Source organism: Prionailurus bengalensis, chromosome E1 (assembly GCF_016509475.1).
Source record: "Prionailurus bengalensis isolate Pbe53 chromosome E1, Fcat_Pben_1.1_paternal_pri, whole genome shotgun sequence".
Taxonomy (NCBI): domain Eukaryota; kingdom Metazoa; phylum Chordata; class Mammalia; order Carnivora; family Felidae; genus Prionailurus; species Prionailurus bengalensis.
Genome location: NC_057347.1, coordinates 55,962,097 through 55,975,713, shown reverse-complemented (window position 1 = coordinate 55,975,713; position 13,617 = coordinate 55,962,097). Strand labels below are relative to the sequence as shown.

General features: G+C 60.8%; 1 protein-coding gene across 1 annotated transcript in view; it reads left to right on the top strand.

Moving 5' to 3' along the window:
• Positions 1-12,804, top strand: part of UBE2O (ubiquitin conjugating enzyme E2 O) — a 56,189-nt gene extending 43,385 nt beyond the window's left edge. Inside the window, exons 4-18 of the mRNA XM_043585646.1 lie at positions 639-736; positions 1,050-1,113; positions 1,788-1,931; positions 2,358-2,467; positions 2,597-2,747; positions 2,991-3,463; positions 3,848-4,002; positions 4,277-4,389; positions 4,482-4,610; positions 5,250-5,339; positions 6,416-7,112; positions 7,382-7,518; positions 9,959-10,162; positions 10,263-10,320; positions 10,491-12,804. Coding sequence (XP_043441581.1) covers positions 639-736; positions 1,050-1,113; positions 1,788-1,931; positions 2,358-2,467; positions 2,597-2,747; positions 2,991-3,463; positions 3,848-4,002; positions 4,277-4,389; positions 4,482-4,610; positions 5,250-5,339; positions 6,416-7,112; positions 7,382-7,518; positions 9,959-10,162; positions 10,263-10,320; positions 10,491-11,161 — 3,294 coding nt within the window. The 3' untranslated portion in view covers positions 11,162-12,804. The remainder of the gene's footprint in view (positions 1-638; positions 737-1,049; positions 1,114-1,787; positions 1,932-2,357; positions 2,468-2,596; positions 2,748-2,990; positions 3,464-3,847; positions 4,003-4,276; positions 4,390-4,481; positions 4,611-5,249; positions 5,340-6,415; positions 7,113-7,381; positions 7,519-9,958; positions 10,163-10,262; positions 10,321-10,490) is intronic.
• Positions 12,805-13,617: the final 813 nt, after the last annotated feature.

Genomic DNA, 13,617 nt, shown 5'->3' with positions numbered 1-13,617 from the left:
CCCTGGAATCAGCCATTTCTCCCAAGAGCCTTGGTTCCTTTCAGAGGGGAATGGCATTTTAAACAGAAATCTGGCCGTGTGCAGGGTATACGGATCGCCAGCAGGGCCTCTCAGGACCACACCAGGAGATGCCTGTGTGTGTACCCGGAGGCACGTCTGAATTTGTCAGCACCTCTTCTATGCACACATGAAAATATGTGATTTTGTCTCAATACTTCTAGTTCCGTTTGAGCAGCTCAGGTTCGTTCTTTCCTTTCCCCTTTTCTGTGTGAGTGAGAACCTTTCCCAGCAGGGAGACACTTGCTTTTGTATCGCTTACTTGTCCACGTAACCACCCTCCACCTGCCACCTCCACACCCCACTCCTGCCCCGGAGCCCTGTGTCCTCGGAGGCTCCGTGGCCTCTGCGCAACTCTCTCGTTGCCGCCAGGCAGACCCCCCCCCCGCCCCCCGCCACCCCCTCCTCCGACCTGGGAGGGGGAGCCGGGGTGCAGCGTAGAACTCGTTGGGGTGGGGGGGCGGGCCGGCTCAGGCAGCGAGCTCCTCGGATCCCTCCTCCTCCGTCTCCGGGCAAAGAGGAGCTGGTGGGCTGCACGCCAGTGCCTCCCGCTGCCTCTCACACCCCGGCCCGGTCCACAGCCCTTCATGTACGGGGACTACATTGCCTATGACTGCTGGCTGGGGAAGGTCTACGACTTAAAGAATCAGATCATCCTGAAGCTGTCCAACGGTGCCAGGTACACAGCTCCCCCGTGATACGGGGCCACGCTCTGCAGGGGCCACCCGCGGGCCGGGGAGGGCCGAGGGCGTCTTCTCGTGGGGCCTGCGGTGACACGCGCTGCTGGCTCTGGGGGCCCGCCCCTGGGCTGGTCTCCTGTCGCCCTGGCCTAATTTAGCGCATCTGTTAGGGGTTGGTGCTTTATTTTCGATAATTTTTAATGGTAGTCAGTACTCAGGGGTCGGGGCCTTGTTTGTCTCGGGGGAACCACTTGGACCCGTGTGTCCGTCATTGTGCCCTGATGGAGACCAAACCCGTGTTCGCTGTTTCAGGTGCTCCATGAACACAGAAGATGGCGCCAAGCTCTATGACGTCTGTCCTCACGTCAGCGACTCTGTACGTTTGCTCCACCCAGGCAGGCTTCTCCGGGGGGCGGGCTTGGAGGGGACAGAGTCTCATGTTCCTCTGCCCTCTGGGCCGCACAGGAAGAAGGACTTCTTAGCAGAGAGCTGCGAGCTAGCCCGGGCTAAGCAGACGCTGCTTCTAGGCAGAGCGGTTTTCCTAGAAAAGGGGTGGGTGCGTACCAAAAGGTCTAGAAGTCTAGACCTGGACAGAAAGTACTAGAACTTCTCTTTGCGTTTTGTTAACTATGTTTTCTTTAACAAATAGCCACTTTTCAGTATTAGAGTAGTACACTGTGTTGTTACAGTCGGATATTTTAGAACGATAGTATATGATTGTTTATAAGTAAGTATGGGAAGGGCACATGATCAGACCAGTGTGGGGACTCCTGCCCTCTAGAACCCTTGAAGTGTCACCCTTGACCAACAACACTGACCTGGCCTGAGAGCTTGTTGGGATGAGTCATGTGTACATTCTAATGAGCTCTCTGGGTGATTTATGTGCATTTTAGATGTGATGCGTGCTGCTCCGGAGCCCTAGGGTCTGTCTTAGCTTAGAGGGCTGGGGAGCATGCAGGTGTGAGGTGAGGCAGGCGTAGATGCAGAGAGCACTGTCCCCTGGGCAGGTGCCACTCATAAGGACTTTCTCTCTGGCCCCACATCCTGCAGGGTCTCTTCTTTGATGACTCCTATGGCTTCTACCCGGGCCAGGTGCTCATCGGCCCCGCCAAGATCTTCTCTAGCGCCCAGTGGCTGTCTGGGGTCAAGCCTGTGCTCAGCACCAAGAGCAAGTTCCGTGTGGTGGTGGAAGAGGTAAGGCTGGGGTGGGGCCGGGGCCTCAGCCTCTGCGCCCTGGCGCTGAGCTCTTACCACTCCCTTGCTGTCTGCTCGGAGGACCAAGAGCCCCCTTAGCCCTCTTGATCTGAAAGGGCTCTAAGGATAGAGGGAAGCCAGGGCGTGGTCTTGGGGTAACTGCTAGGCAGGTGTCCCCCAGCCTGACCCAGCAAGGTGGCACAGCGGTGAGTGGTGGACCCGCCGGGCCCTGACAGGGTGGGGATCCGTGGGGTGAGGCTGTAGTTGTTACAGGTGGGGCCTGCTCTGGGGGTGTCCTACTTGGTGGTAGGCCGTGAAGATCCATCTGGCTTCCTGCTCCGGAGGTCAGGTGGGCTCCGGGCAGCTGCTTAACCGAGAAATCGGTCAAGCTGCCGACTAAGACCCTGTCCCACCCGCCATCCCCAGGTGCAGGTCGTAGAGCTAAAAGTCACATGGATTACCAAGAGTTTCTGTCCAGGGGGCACGGACAGCGTCAGCCCCCCGCCCTCTGTCATTACCCAGGAAAACCTAGGCAGGTGAGTGGCTCCAGCATGCCCACTCCAACGACCCCGGTAGCGTGCCCTGCTCGTGTCTCTGGACCAAAGTGAGAGCCGTGGGGGGGCCGAGATCACCGTTGGTCCACCCCTCGCTTCTCTCCCTCCCAGGGTGAAGCGTCTCGGATGCTTTGACCATGCTCAGCGGCAGCTTGGGGAGCGCTGTCTGTATGTCTTCCCAGCCAAGGTAGAGCCGGCCAAGATTGCCTGTGAATGTCCAGAAAAACACTGCGCCCAGGGGGAGGGCTCTATGGCCAAGAAGGTACGTCCTTGGGGTTGGGATAGGTGGGCGTTTGAGGAACTGGCCGTGAGCTGTTTCCACAGCCGGGAAGGACGGTCTGTGCTTTAGGCCTTGGGGGGCAGCCCCAGTCACCTTGCAGGCCACCTCGATGTGTATCGCTGCCCCCCTCCCCCCCAAGCTGCCTGGGTGTCCCACATGCCCAGGGTGGGGCCAGGGGCGCCCTGCTGCTCCACAGCCCCCGTGCCTCCTGCTCCGCCCTCACAGGTGAAGCGCCTGTTGAAGAAGCAGGTTGTGAGGATCATGTCCTGCTCCCCGGACACGCAGTGCTCCCGAGACCATTCCATGGAGGACCCGGGAAAGAAAGGAGGGGCCAAAGCCAAGAGCGAAACGGGGTCGGTCAGCCCCGAGGAGACGCCCGATGGGGCCGCCAGCCCGGTGGAGATGCAGGATGAGGGCCCAGAGGAGGCCCAGGACGCGGGTGAGCAGCTGCCCCCCTTCCTGCTGAAGGAAGGTGGCGACGACAGGCTGCACTCGGCAGAGCAGGACGCAGACGACGAGGCCGCCGATGACACGGATGACACCAGCTCGGTGACCTCCTCTGCTAGCTCCACCACCTCCTCCCAGAGTGGCAGCGGCACAAGTAGAAAAAAGAGCATCCCCTTGTCTATCAAGAACTTGAAGCGGAAACACAAGCGGAAGAAGAATAAAATCACTCGTGACTTTAAGCCAGGGGACAGGTAAACCCAGAGGCGCCCTCTCCCTCCAGGCTGAGTGTCCGGCCTGAGGCTGTCCGTTTGGCTCCCGCACACGCAAGCATAGTCTGCGAGCCCCACGCAGGCTCGGTGGGGGGGGGGGGGGGGGCAGCTGAGGCCGCGTAGGTGCCTGGCCTTGGCCAGCGTGGAGAGGAGAGCTCTGGGAGTGGGGCCGGCAGGTGGCGTGGAGGCACCGTGTGGCCCCGAGTCTGGCCTCCGGGACCGCGTTCACCGGGCTCTCCCGAACGAGGCCTCAGAGGAGGTCCCGGGGCACGGGACATGCGGGGGAGCATTCACGGACCTGTCTTTCCTCCTTCTTTCCTTGCCTGTTGCGTGTGGCCCGGCCGACCGGATGCACCGCGCCTGCAGGGTGGCGGTGGAGGTGGTGACCACCATGACCTCGGCAGACGTGATGTGGCAAGACGGCTCCGTGGAGTGCAACATCCGCTCCAACGACCTCTTTCCCGTGCACCACCTGGACAACAACGAATTCTGCCCCGGAGACTTTGTGGTGGACAAGCGAGGTAGTGCCGGCCCCAGAAGGCCGCCCAGCCGAGGGCCTGGGCAGGGCTTGGGAGGGAGGGGCCGGAGGCCTCGGGCTCAGGGAGGAGACGCCCCCTTTGAAGAACTTCTTCAAGGACTGGGGCAGCCTTCTCTGGCCTCTGCCAGCCTGGCCAGAGGACACGGGTCCTGTGCCCTGTGCCCCGCGATGTAGTGGCGGTGGGCGGTGGGGGGGGGGGGGGGGCGGGGGGCAGGGCTCCTTAGCCCTAAGTCACGTTCCCTCCTCCGGTTTCCCAGTCCAGACCTGTCCAGACCCCGCCGTCTATGGCGTGGTGCAGTCTGGGGACCACGTGGGCCGCACCTGCATGGTGAAGTGGTTCAAGCTGCGGCCCAGTGGCGATGACGTGGAGGTATGCGCAGCCCCCGCTCCTTCCTTCAGGGTGGGCTCTGGTGGGCTGGCTGTAAGGCCCGTGGGCTCATGACAACCCATCCCGTGCTCCAGCTGATTGGAGAAGAGGAGGACGTGAGCGTCTACGACATCGCTGACCACCCTGACTTCCGGTTCCGCACCACGGACATCGTCATCCGCATCGGCAATACTGAGGATGGAGCTCCTCACAAGGAGGATGAGGTCTGCCCCCCCTTCCCGCCCCCCCCCCCCCCCCCCCCCCCCCCAGTTCACGGCCTCCATGCCAGCTCCCCACCCCAGGCAGCATCTGCGATCTCTGGAGGTGCCACTGGGTGGCTCCAGGAGACCAGACCTGCAGGTGTCCTCTGGGCTCCGCGTGCCCTCGCGTGCGCCTCCACAAGGATTTGCCTGCCCGTCAGGATCAGACTGCACGTAGCTGCTCCCTGAGCCCCAGTGGTTCTGTTTAGTGGGGAAGTCCGACTCCTGGTCCTGAGTGCCGTGGGGGCACCGGAGAGGCTGGGGGAGGGGGCGTCCAAGCCATGCCTTGGCGAGCAGGTGGGAACATCAGGTGGGGTCAAGCCGAGGAAGAGCAGGAACCCCGTCCCGAGAAGGTCGGGAAGCCCAGGGAGGGCAGAATGCTGAGCGGGAAGGGAGTTAACAGGGGCTTGGTGTCTGGCTGCCGGTGCCAGAGCCAGAGGGCCCCACGCTTGAGCTGCTCACCGTGTGCGGCCTCGGGCTGGCACCCGTGTCCCTTCTCACGGCCTCGCCCTTGTCACCCATTGCCGGAGCTCCCTTTTGGAGGTGATCTGGCCCTCACCCTTCAGAGAGATGCTCCCTTGACCCTGTCCCGTTGCCCTGCAGCCATCAGTTGGCCAGGTGGCCCGTGTGGACGTCAGCAGCAAGGTGGAGGTGGTGTGGGCTGACAACTCAAAGACCATCATTCTGCCCCAGGTAAGCCCCTGCTGAGGCCCAGACCGTAACCGTGGCAGCCGGGCTGGGAGCCGTGGCTCGTCTCCTGTCCCTGCTCACGGAACAGGGAGACAGGCTCTCGGGTCTTCCCCGTGAGGGTCTCTTCTTTGGGGCGTTTGGGTCTCAGCGCCTGAGAGGAAGGAGCTGGCCCATGCAAAACTGTGGTGTGGGCAGTCCGGAGAACAGAGGGGCAGCCCACAGCTGGCCCGTAGTCTTGTCCCACCTGGAAGGTTCCCCAGGTTGCCAGGTGTGTGCAGATTTTCACAAGCTTTCCAGATTTGCCCGTGTCCCCATCTCACTGTGCCGAGAAACACAGGTTACTTCCTATAGGAGATAGAGCCTTTCCCACCAACAGTCCTAGAAAAACTTTTCACACGTCAGCAAGAGAAAGGAGAAGAGCTGGCCCCGGTCCCAGCCCCGGCTGGTGGGCTCTGAGCAGCAAAGCTACTCTCAGTACCGTTTCCCTCCCCCCTTGTGTGAGCTGCTCTGCACGCCCCAGCTCCCCTCTCCTGGCACCTTCACGGGGTAGAGGAGGGAGTGACTCACTCACCCCCTCGTCCGGGCGGCCATTCCAGGGTACGGGAACAGGATGTGACGCAGGCCAGCTCTGCTGAACCTCCCCCCTCCCCCCCCCACCGCCATTGCACGTTCTCAGCTACCCGTGCAGCCCCACGGAGGTGGCTGACCTGAATCCTCTAGGGGAGGGGCCGGATTTGCCATCAAGGTCAAATGGTGGCCAAGGGGTGCACACAGGGGCAGGGGAGGCTGGAACAGCCTTTGGCTGTTGGTTGGGGTTTTGAGCTCCGCGCCCCCCCCCCCCCCCCCGCAGTGGGTGTGGGGCAGGCAGAGGCGCCTTCTAGAGACCCGGGGACCAGCTAGTGCAGAGAGACTCAACTGCGGAGTCGAGAACAGGAGAGGGGGAACGGGTGGAAGGGGCCTGGCGAGGCCTCAACGCACCCAGTCACCATCAGCTCTGAGGGTCGGGACGGGCCCCAGAGTGAGGGCCCCAGAGCGCCCAGCAGAGCCTCTCTGAATTGCCTGTCTTCCCCCACCCCCAGCACTTGTACAACATCGAGTCTGAGATTGAGGAGTCGGACTATGACTCGGTGGAAGGCAGCACCAGTGGGGCGTCCTCAGATGAGTGGGAGGACGACAGCGACAGCTGGGAGACGGACAACGGGCTGGTGGAGGATGAGCACCCCAAGATAGAGGAGCCCCCCATCCCGCCCACTGAGCAGCCGGCGGCCCCTGAGGAGGACAAGGGGGTAGTGATCAGCGAAGAGGCTGCCACGGCCGCCATTCAGGGGGCCGTGGCCATGGCTGCCCCCGTGGCTGGGCTGATGGAGAAGGCTGGCAAAGACGGGCCCCCGAAGAGCTTCCGGGAGCTGAAAGAGGCCATCAAGATCCTGGAGAGCCTCAAGAACATGACTGTGGAGCAGCTTCTGACAGGCTCGCCCACCTCCCCCACAGTGGAGCCGGAGAAACCGACTCGGGAGAAGAAGTTTCTAGATGACATCAAGAAACTGCAGGAAAATCTCAAGAAGACCCTGGACAATGTGGCCATCGCAGAGGAGGAGAAGATGGAGGCGATGCCAGACACGGAGCGCAAGGAGGAGAAGCCGGAAGGGCAGTCACCCGTGAAGGCCGAGTGGCCCAGCGAGACCCCGGTGCTCTGTCAGCAGTGCGGCGGCAAGCCCGGAGTCACCTTCACCAGCGCCAAGGGCGAGGTCTTCTCAGTGCTGGAGTTCGCGCCCTGTGAGTTCACCTTGTTTTTGTTGCCAGATCTGGAGGCCGGGTGGCCAGCTGCCGCCTGAGGGGAGGAGGCCACGTCCCCGGTGTGGTCACTGGTGCCGATGCCAGGTTGGCGGGTGCGAAGCGCGTGGGGTTATCCCCCCGTCGGGGGCGCACACCCAGCAGCCGGCCGATCCCTCGGGGCCAGGCTTCCCAAGGGCGGCAGCTGTGTTTCCAGATAGAGCTCTCAGGGGCTTGCCGTTAGCGATTGACCGCTCTTTCTTGCCTTGTAGCAAATCACTCTTTTAAGAAAATTGAGTTCCAGCCTCCGGAAGCCAAGAAGTTCTTCAGCACAGTACGGAAGGAGATGGCGTTGCTGGCTACCTCGCTGCCTGACGGCATCATGGTCAAGACCTTCGAGGACAGAATGGCAAGTAGCCTGGCGTGGGCCTGGCGCGGGCGGCTGCAGACGTGCCCGTGTGGGTGCTTGGTACCCGGGGGGCCGCGGGACCCGGCAGCACCTGGGAGGCCGTCCGCACCCCTCACGGGGCAGGAGCCCCGCACGTGTGTCCGGATCGCATGGTTCCTCCCTTTCTCCCTCCTGTTAAAAGTCAGGTTTTTTTTGTTTTTTTTTTTTTTTTATATTTATTTTTGAGACAGACAGAGACAGAGCATGAACGGGGGAGGGGCAGAGAGAGAGGGAGACACAGAATCGGAAACAGGCTCCAGGCTCTGAGCCACCAGCCCAGAGCCCGACGCGGGGCTCGAACTCACGGACCGCGAGATCGTGACCTGGCTGAAGTCGGCCGCTTAACTGACTGCGCCACCCAGGCGCCCAAAAGTCAGTTTTGAAGCACAGAGCTTTACCTGAGTCCTGTTCTCTTGAAATATTACAACGTTGTGGAAAAGGCGAAAGTTGCCTTTGAGCAATCCTCACCCCGCCCCTGGGAGTCACGACTGAGTTTTGCGGGTCTCCTTATAGGAGACCCTCTTTTCATGTCTTTACCTTCTCATGTGTCCCCGTAAACACTTCGTGTGATTTGTTTTACGTGAACAGCCCGTCCTCGTACATGTCACCTGAGGGTTGCTTGTTTCACTCAATTGGGTAATTTTTTAGACCCACCCCCCATGTTGGTGGATGTCCATCCAGTCCGTTCTTTTTTAGCTACAGAATAGCGTCCCGTCACGCGGCCATGCCGCATTGCGTTTTCCACTCCTGTCTTCATGGCTCAGGCCCAGGGTTGAGTCCTGCCACCAGAGGCCATGTGAGCACCTCCTCGTTCCAGGCGCAGGCCAGCCCTGTCCGCCTGGCCCCTCATTTATCCAGCACACTTACCAGGCGCCTGCTGTGTGCTGGGCCTCGTGCGAGACTCCGAACCCTACTCTGACCTGGGCCCCAGCCCAGCCCTGGTGAAAGGGGCCCCAGGACAGAAGAGAGGCGCTGTTCAGACCTTCTTGCCGCAGGCCGGAAACCGCAGAGCAGGGCTGGGGTCTCCACGGGGTCGGTGCTGCTCCGGGTTCTTAACGACACTTTGGCTTGTGCTTGGATTTTAGTAAAACTTGTGAAATTCCCGGCTGGTCTCAGCTGTGCTGACGGAAGGGACTCGCGTGTTTTCCACGTCTCACTCGGAGGGACGGGGAAGTAGTGCCTTCTCTTGAGGCCCACAGGGCGGCCGCGTGAGAAAGCGCGGGAGAGGGTGCTGTCGGTCCAGTCGGCACTCCGCCCTCGCCATTCCGTCACCCCGTGTTCCGAGCACGGGTCTGGCTGCCGATGCCGCCCCTCCGCCGGCATGCACCCAGATCTTGAGCGTCTGTGGGGCGTCTGCCCGGTGACTTAGTGACCTGAGTCTCTGGCGCTCCGCCACCGTTTCTGCTGGAATTCCAGATCCCCTATCCCTCCGGTTCCCAAAAGCAGGTAGAGCCTTGCCGCCCTAGGATGTCCTTTCATTTTCTAACTGGTTGTGATGATTGTTGGTCTTCATGGCGGTGGAGGTCAGGGCAGGTGTTTTAAAGAGTGAAAATAAAAGTAACGAAGGGCTCCTGGGTGACTCAGTCGGTCAAGTGTCTGACTCTTGGTTTTGACTCGGGTCGTGATCTCACAGTGGTGAGATCGAGCCAGCCCCGTCGGGCTCTTCGCTGACAACACAGAGCCTGCTTGGGATTCTCTCTCTCTCTCTCTCTCTCTCTCTCTCTCTCTCTCTCTCTCTCCCCCCCCCCCCCCCCCGCCGCTCTCCCTCTCTCTCTCCCTCTCCCTCTCCCTCTCCCCTTCCCTCCATCCCTCCCCCTCTGCCCCTCCTTCGTTCATGCTCTCTCTCAAAATAGATAAATAAAAAAAACTTTTTAAAAGGCAGAAAGAGGGACTGAGCCTGGGTGGCTCAGTTGGTTAAGCGGCCGACTTCAGCTCAGGTCACGATCTCACGGTCTGTGAGTTCAAGCCCCGCATCAGGTTCTGTGCTGACGGCTCAGAGCCTGGAGCCTGCTTCGGATTCTGTGTCTCCCCCTCTCTCTCTGCCCCTGCCCCTGCTCAGGCACCATCTCTCTCTCTCTGTCTCTCTCCCTCTCTCTCCCTCTCTCTCTCCCTCTCTCTCTCTCTCTCTCTCTCTCAAAAATAAACATTAAAAAAAATTTTTTTAATAAAAAAATTTTTTAAAATAAAAGTAATGACTTAACGGAAAAAAAAGCCTGGTAAAATAAACACAACTTTGGATAATTCTATTTACGCCCGGAGTTAAAAGATGCCGCGTGGCTCTGCACAGAGATGTTTACGTTTAGCTTCTCCGTAGCTGGTGGTGTCTGGAGCCCCCCTCCCCCCTCCCCCCCCCCCCCCCCCCGCCGACCTCAGCCCTCCCTCCCTCCCTCCCTCCCTCTAGGACCTCTTCTCAGCCCTGATCAAGGGCCCCACTCGCACCCCCTACGAGGACGGCCTCTACTTGTTTGACATCCAGCTCCCCAACATCTACCCAGCCGTGCCCCCCCACTTCTGCTACCTCTCCCAGTGCAGTGGCCGCCTGAACCCCAACCTGTATGACAACGGGAAGGTGTGCGTCAGCCTCCTGGGCACCTGGATCGGAAAGGTGACTACGGTGCCAGGAGCCGGGTGGGAACGGGGGAGGGCGTGGGGAGGGCGGGGTGTCGGGGCCGGAACTGATGAGGCTGTGCGCGTGTGCGTTCCAGGGCACAGAGAGGTGGACGAGCAAATCCAGCCTCCTCCAGGTGCTCATCTCCATCCAAGGTACGGCGGGCAGGGTGCGGGGCGCCGGTGGGGAGAGCCGCTGGAGGGCGCGGTGCCGCTGGCCTCCGTGTCCTCCCCGTCCCGCCTGTGGCTCTGGCCGGCCCTGGAGTTGTCGGGCCGGCCCTGACGGGCTTCTCACCCCCCACCCCCACCCCCACTCCCACCCCCAGGTCTAATCCTGGTGAACGAACCGTACTACAACGAGGCGGGCTTCGACAGCGACCGGGGCCTGCAGGAGGGGTATGAGAACAGTCGCTGCTACAACGAGATGGCGCTCATCCGCGTGGTGCAGTCCATGACCCAGTTGGTGCGGCGGCCGCCCGAGGTCTTCGAGCAGGAGATCCGGCAACACTTCAGCACCGGTGGCTGGCGGCTGGTGAACCGCATCGAGTCCTGGCTGGAAACCCACGCCCTGCTGGAGAGGGCCCAGGCGCTGCCCAACGGGATCCCCAAGGACAGCGGCTCCCCGGAGCCACCCACCGTGGCCGAGCTCTCAGACTACGGCCGAGAGGAAGCTGAGGACGGAGGGCTGTTCCCCGGAGAGGCCTCCCAGGGCTCAGACTCGGAGGGCGGCGCCCAGGGCCTGGCCTCGGCCAGCAGGGACCGCACAGACCAGACTTCGGAGGCAGCGCCCGACGCCCCGGTGCCCCCCAGTGTCAGACCAAAGAAGCGGAGAAAGAGCTACCGGAGCTTCTTGCCCGAGAAGAGCGGCTATCCTGACATCGGCTTCCCTCTCTTCCCACTCTCTAAGGGTTTCATCAAGAGCATCCGGGGTGTCCTGACGCAGTTCCGGGCCGCTCTGCTAGAGGCGGGCATGCCTGAGAGCGCGGAGGACCAGTAGCCGCCAGCCCTCGAGGAAGAAGCGTCACGTGGGGAGAGGCCAGCCGCTGCCCGCCCGCTCCCTCCCCCGGAACCTTCCATCTTCCCGTTTTCTCCTCTGTCCCCAACGCGAAAGCCCCTCGCTGCCCTCTCCCCGAGGTGAGTTTGATGCTGAAGTGCGAGAAGTTTCATGAGATGCTGCCGTTTCTTTTCCGAAGCAATCTTCCAACGGGCCGGTGCCCTGTGGCAAAGAGAATCTGAAACCTGTTGCTGATTTTCCACTTGTCACCCAGGCAGAGCGTCCCGGCACTTGCTCCCTCGCCGTCCCCATCTCAAGGCGGAGGTGGGGTCTTCCTAGGGCCTGGCTCGGGGCTCCCTATGCCCCACGAGCCGTGCAGCTCAGCCGCAGGACGAGTGGGTGTGCCTTGCATGAAGTGTGGGTTGCTCCAGCGTTTCCCCCCTCGTCCCTTTCAACCTCTTCGGTGCCCCATAGCGTCCCCGTTCCTGGGTCCTCCCGCTGCCACCGCCACCAGATCCTCCCTTGTCTCCCCCCCCCCCCCTTCCACCCCCAGCTGGGGAGTTGTGGCTGCCGTCACCGACTCCTGGCTCTGCTCTGGACCTTTCACAGGATAACCCTCAGGCTGTTGAACTTGCTCTCTCAGAGAGGTTGGGACCAGGCTGGGTTCAGGGTGACACCCGGGAGAGGTGGTGGTGGCCCTTGCGCATAACATGGAATGAGGACCAGGTTGCTGCTGGAAAAGAAGACAGCTGTAGGTGCCTTGCTCTTGCGTCCCAGGTGGCTGGGGGCTCCGCAGTGCTGGCATGCCGGCCTCACCGCTTGGGCCGAAGCCGGTCTGCTCCCTGCCCCGTCCCGCCCCGGGGCCCTAGGAGGCAGGGCCGCGGCACAGATAAGGCTGGGGCAGGTGCTGGGGCCCCTCCCGCAGACTCTGCCCCTCCCACCATCACATGCTAACCCTGGGAGGTGACATAGAAGGAACCGGCCTGCTCTCTCTCTCTCTCTCTCTCTCTCTCTCTCTCTCTCTTTCTCGGTTGAGGATGAGGCCTCCTGTTGCTTACAAACTCTGCAGGCTCAATCTGGGGAGAGAGAGGTGGCCGACAGGGGTTCTCCTCCCTCGCAGAGACAGGCCCAGAGGTTTACAAGTTTTCTAAGCTTTTGATAATGTGAAGCTCCAGGTTAAGAGGATGCTGTTGAGCACATTGCAGCTATGTAATTTTTGGTGTATGTATGTAATATTTAAGGTTGAAAGAAAATAAATCTCAAAAGCAAAGATATTAACTCTTATTAGAAAAAAAAAGACAAAAAAAAAAAAGAAGCCAAAGCATGATGCGTCTTGTCCGCCTTCCGCTGGCTCCACGCCTGTGCTGTGCCGTAACCACCCGGCGGGCAGCGGCCGCAGGGAAGGACGGAGCCGGGCCGCGGCATTTGGAGCCCTGAGTCGGTATCTCGTTTGAGAAACATCTAGAGTGGTGGGGCTGTGCTTCCCGGTGCGTTGTTCATGTGGAGATGTGAATGCCTACTGCTTACGATATCTGTATAAAGTGCTGTGTGATTAAACTTTTTTTTTACTTGCATTTTTTTCGTTTGGCTCATTACAATGTACAAAAAAGACAAGGTGGCACCATTAAACCTGCCTCTGCCATTCATCTGGGCTCTGTCGCCTTTCTTCCCCTCTGGGGCACCTCACGCACACCTCCCCAGGGGAAGGCGAGACCGGTTGCCAGGAAGGTTCACGGCAGCGGCACCTTGCTCCCACCCGGTCTGCTTCCGCGCCTTCTGCGCGTCCAGTCCTAGGACTCACTGGCGTCCAGGGGCCGGGAGCCCGGGATCTAGTTCAGCGGGTCAGTGCTGTTGTTCGTGGGCAGGGCTCGCGTCCCATTCTTCAAGGGCCAGTGTTGGGCAATGTCTGCCAGCAGCGGCTGGGGTCCCAGGGGCCTGTAATTGACCGGCCCGGCCAGGTCAGCTCCTTCCAGATGCTGGGGGAGCAGACATCCGAGCACCTGGCCTGGGCTTTACGCCAAAACGGTGACCAGCTTGCGGGCCTGGTATGTGCCCCTCCTGCTGTTTCCTTTTAACTCCTGCCCATGGGGGGATAGGGGCAGGGTAGGGTAGAGGAGGTGGAGGAGGCTGGGGGAGCCCTAGAGCCCTCACTGGAGGGATAAGACTCCTTTCCAAAGGGAGTAACTACCTCCCATTTTGACTTTGTTGCCAATTTCCCTAATGCCCCTGAAATCGGAGACATTTTCCCTTTTTGCGGAGACTAACTGGCTGTGTGGCCCCGGGTAAGACACTAGATCTGAGTGTCTGTCTTCCATATGGGGTTAGGCAGTTGGCTGAGCTCCCTGGCTTCTCCCAGGCCAAAGGCGGGATGATCACTGGGGCAGGGCCCTAACCTCTGCAAAAAAAAAAAAAAGGAAAACCCGGACTAGCCCCGGTCTGGTGCCCACCACCAAAATGAC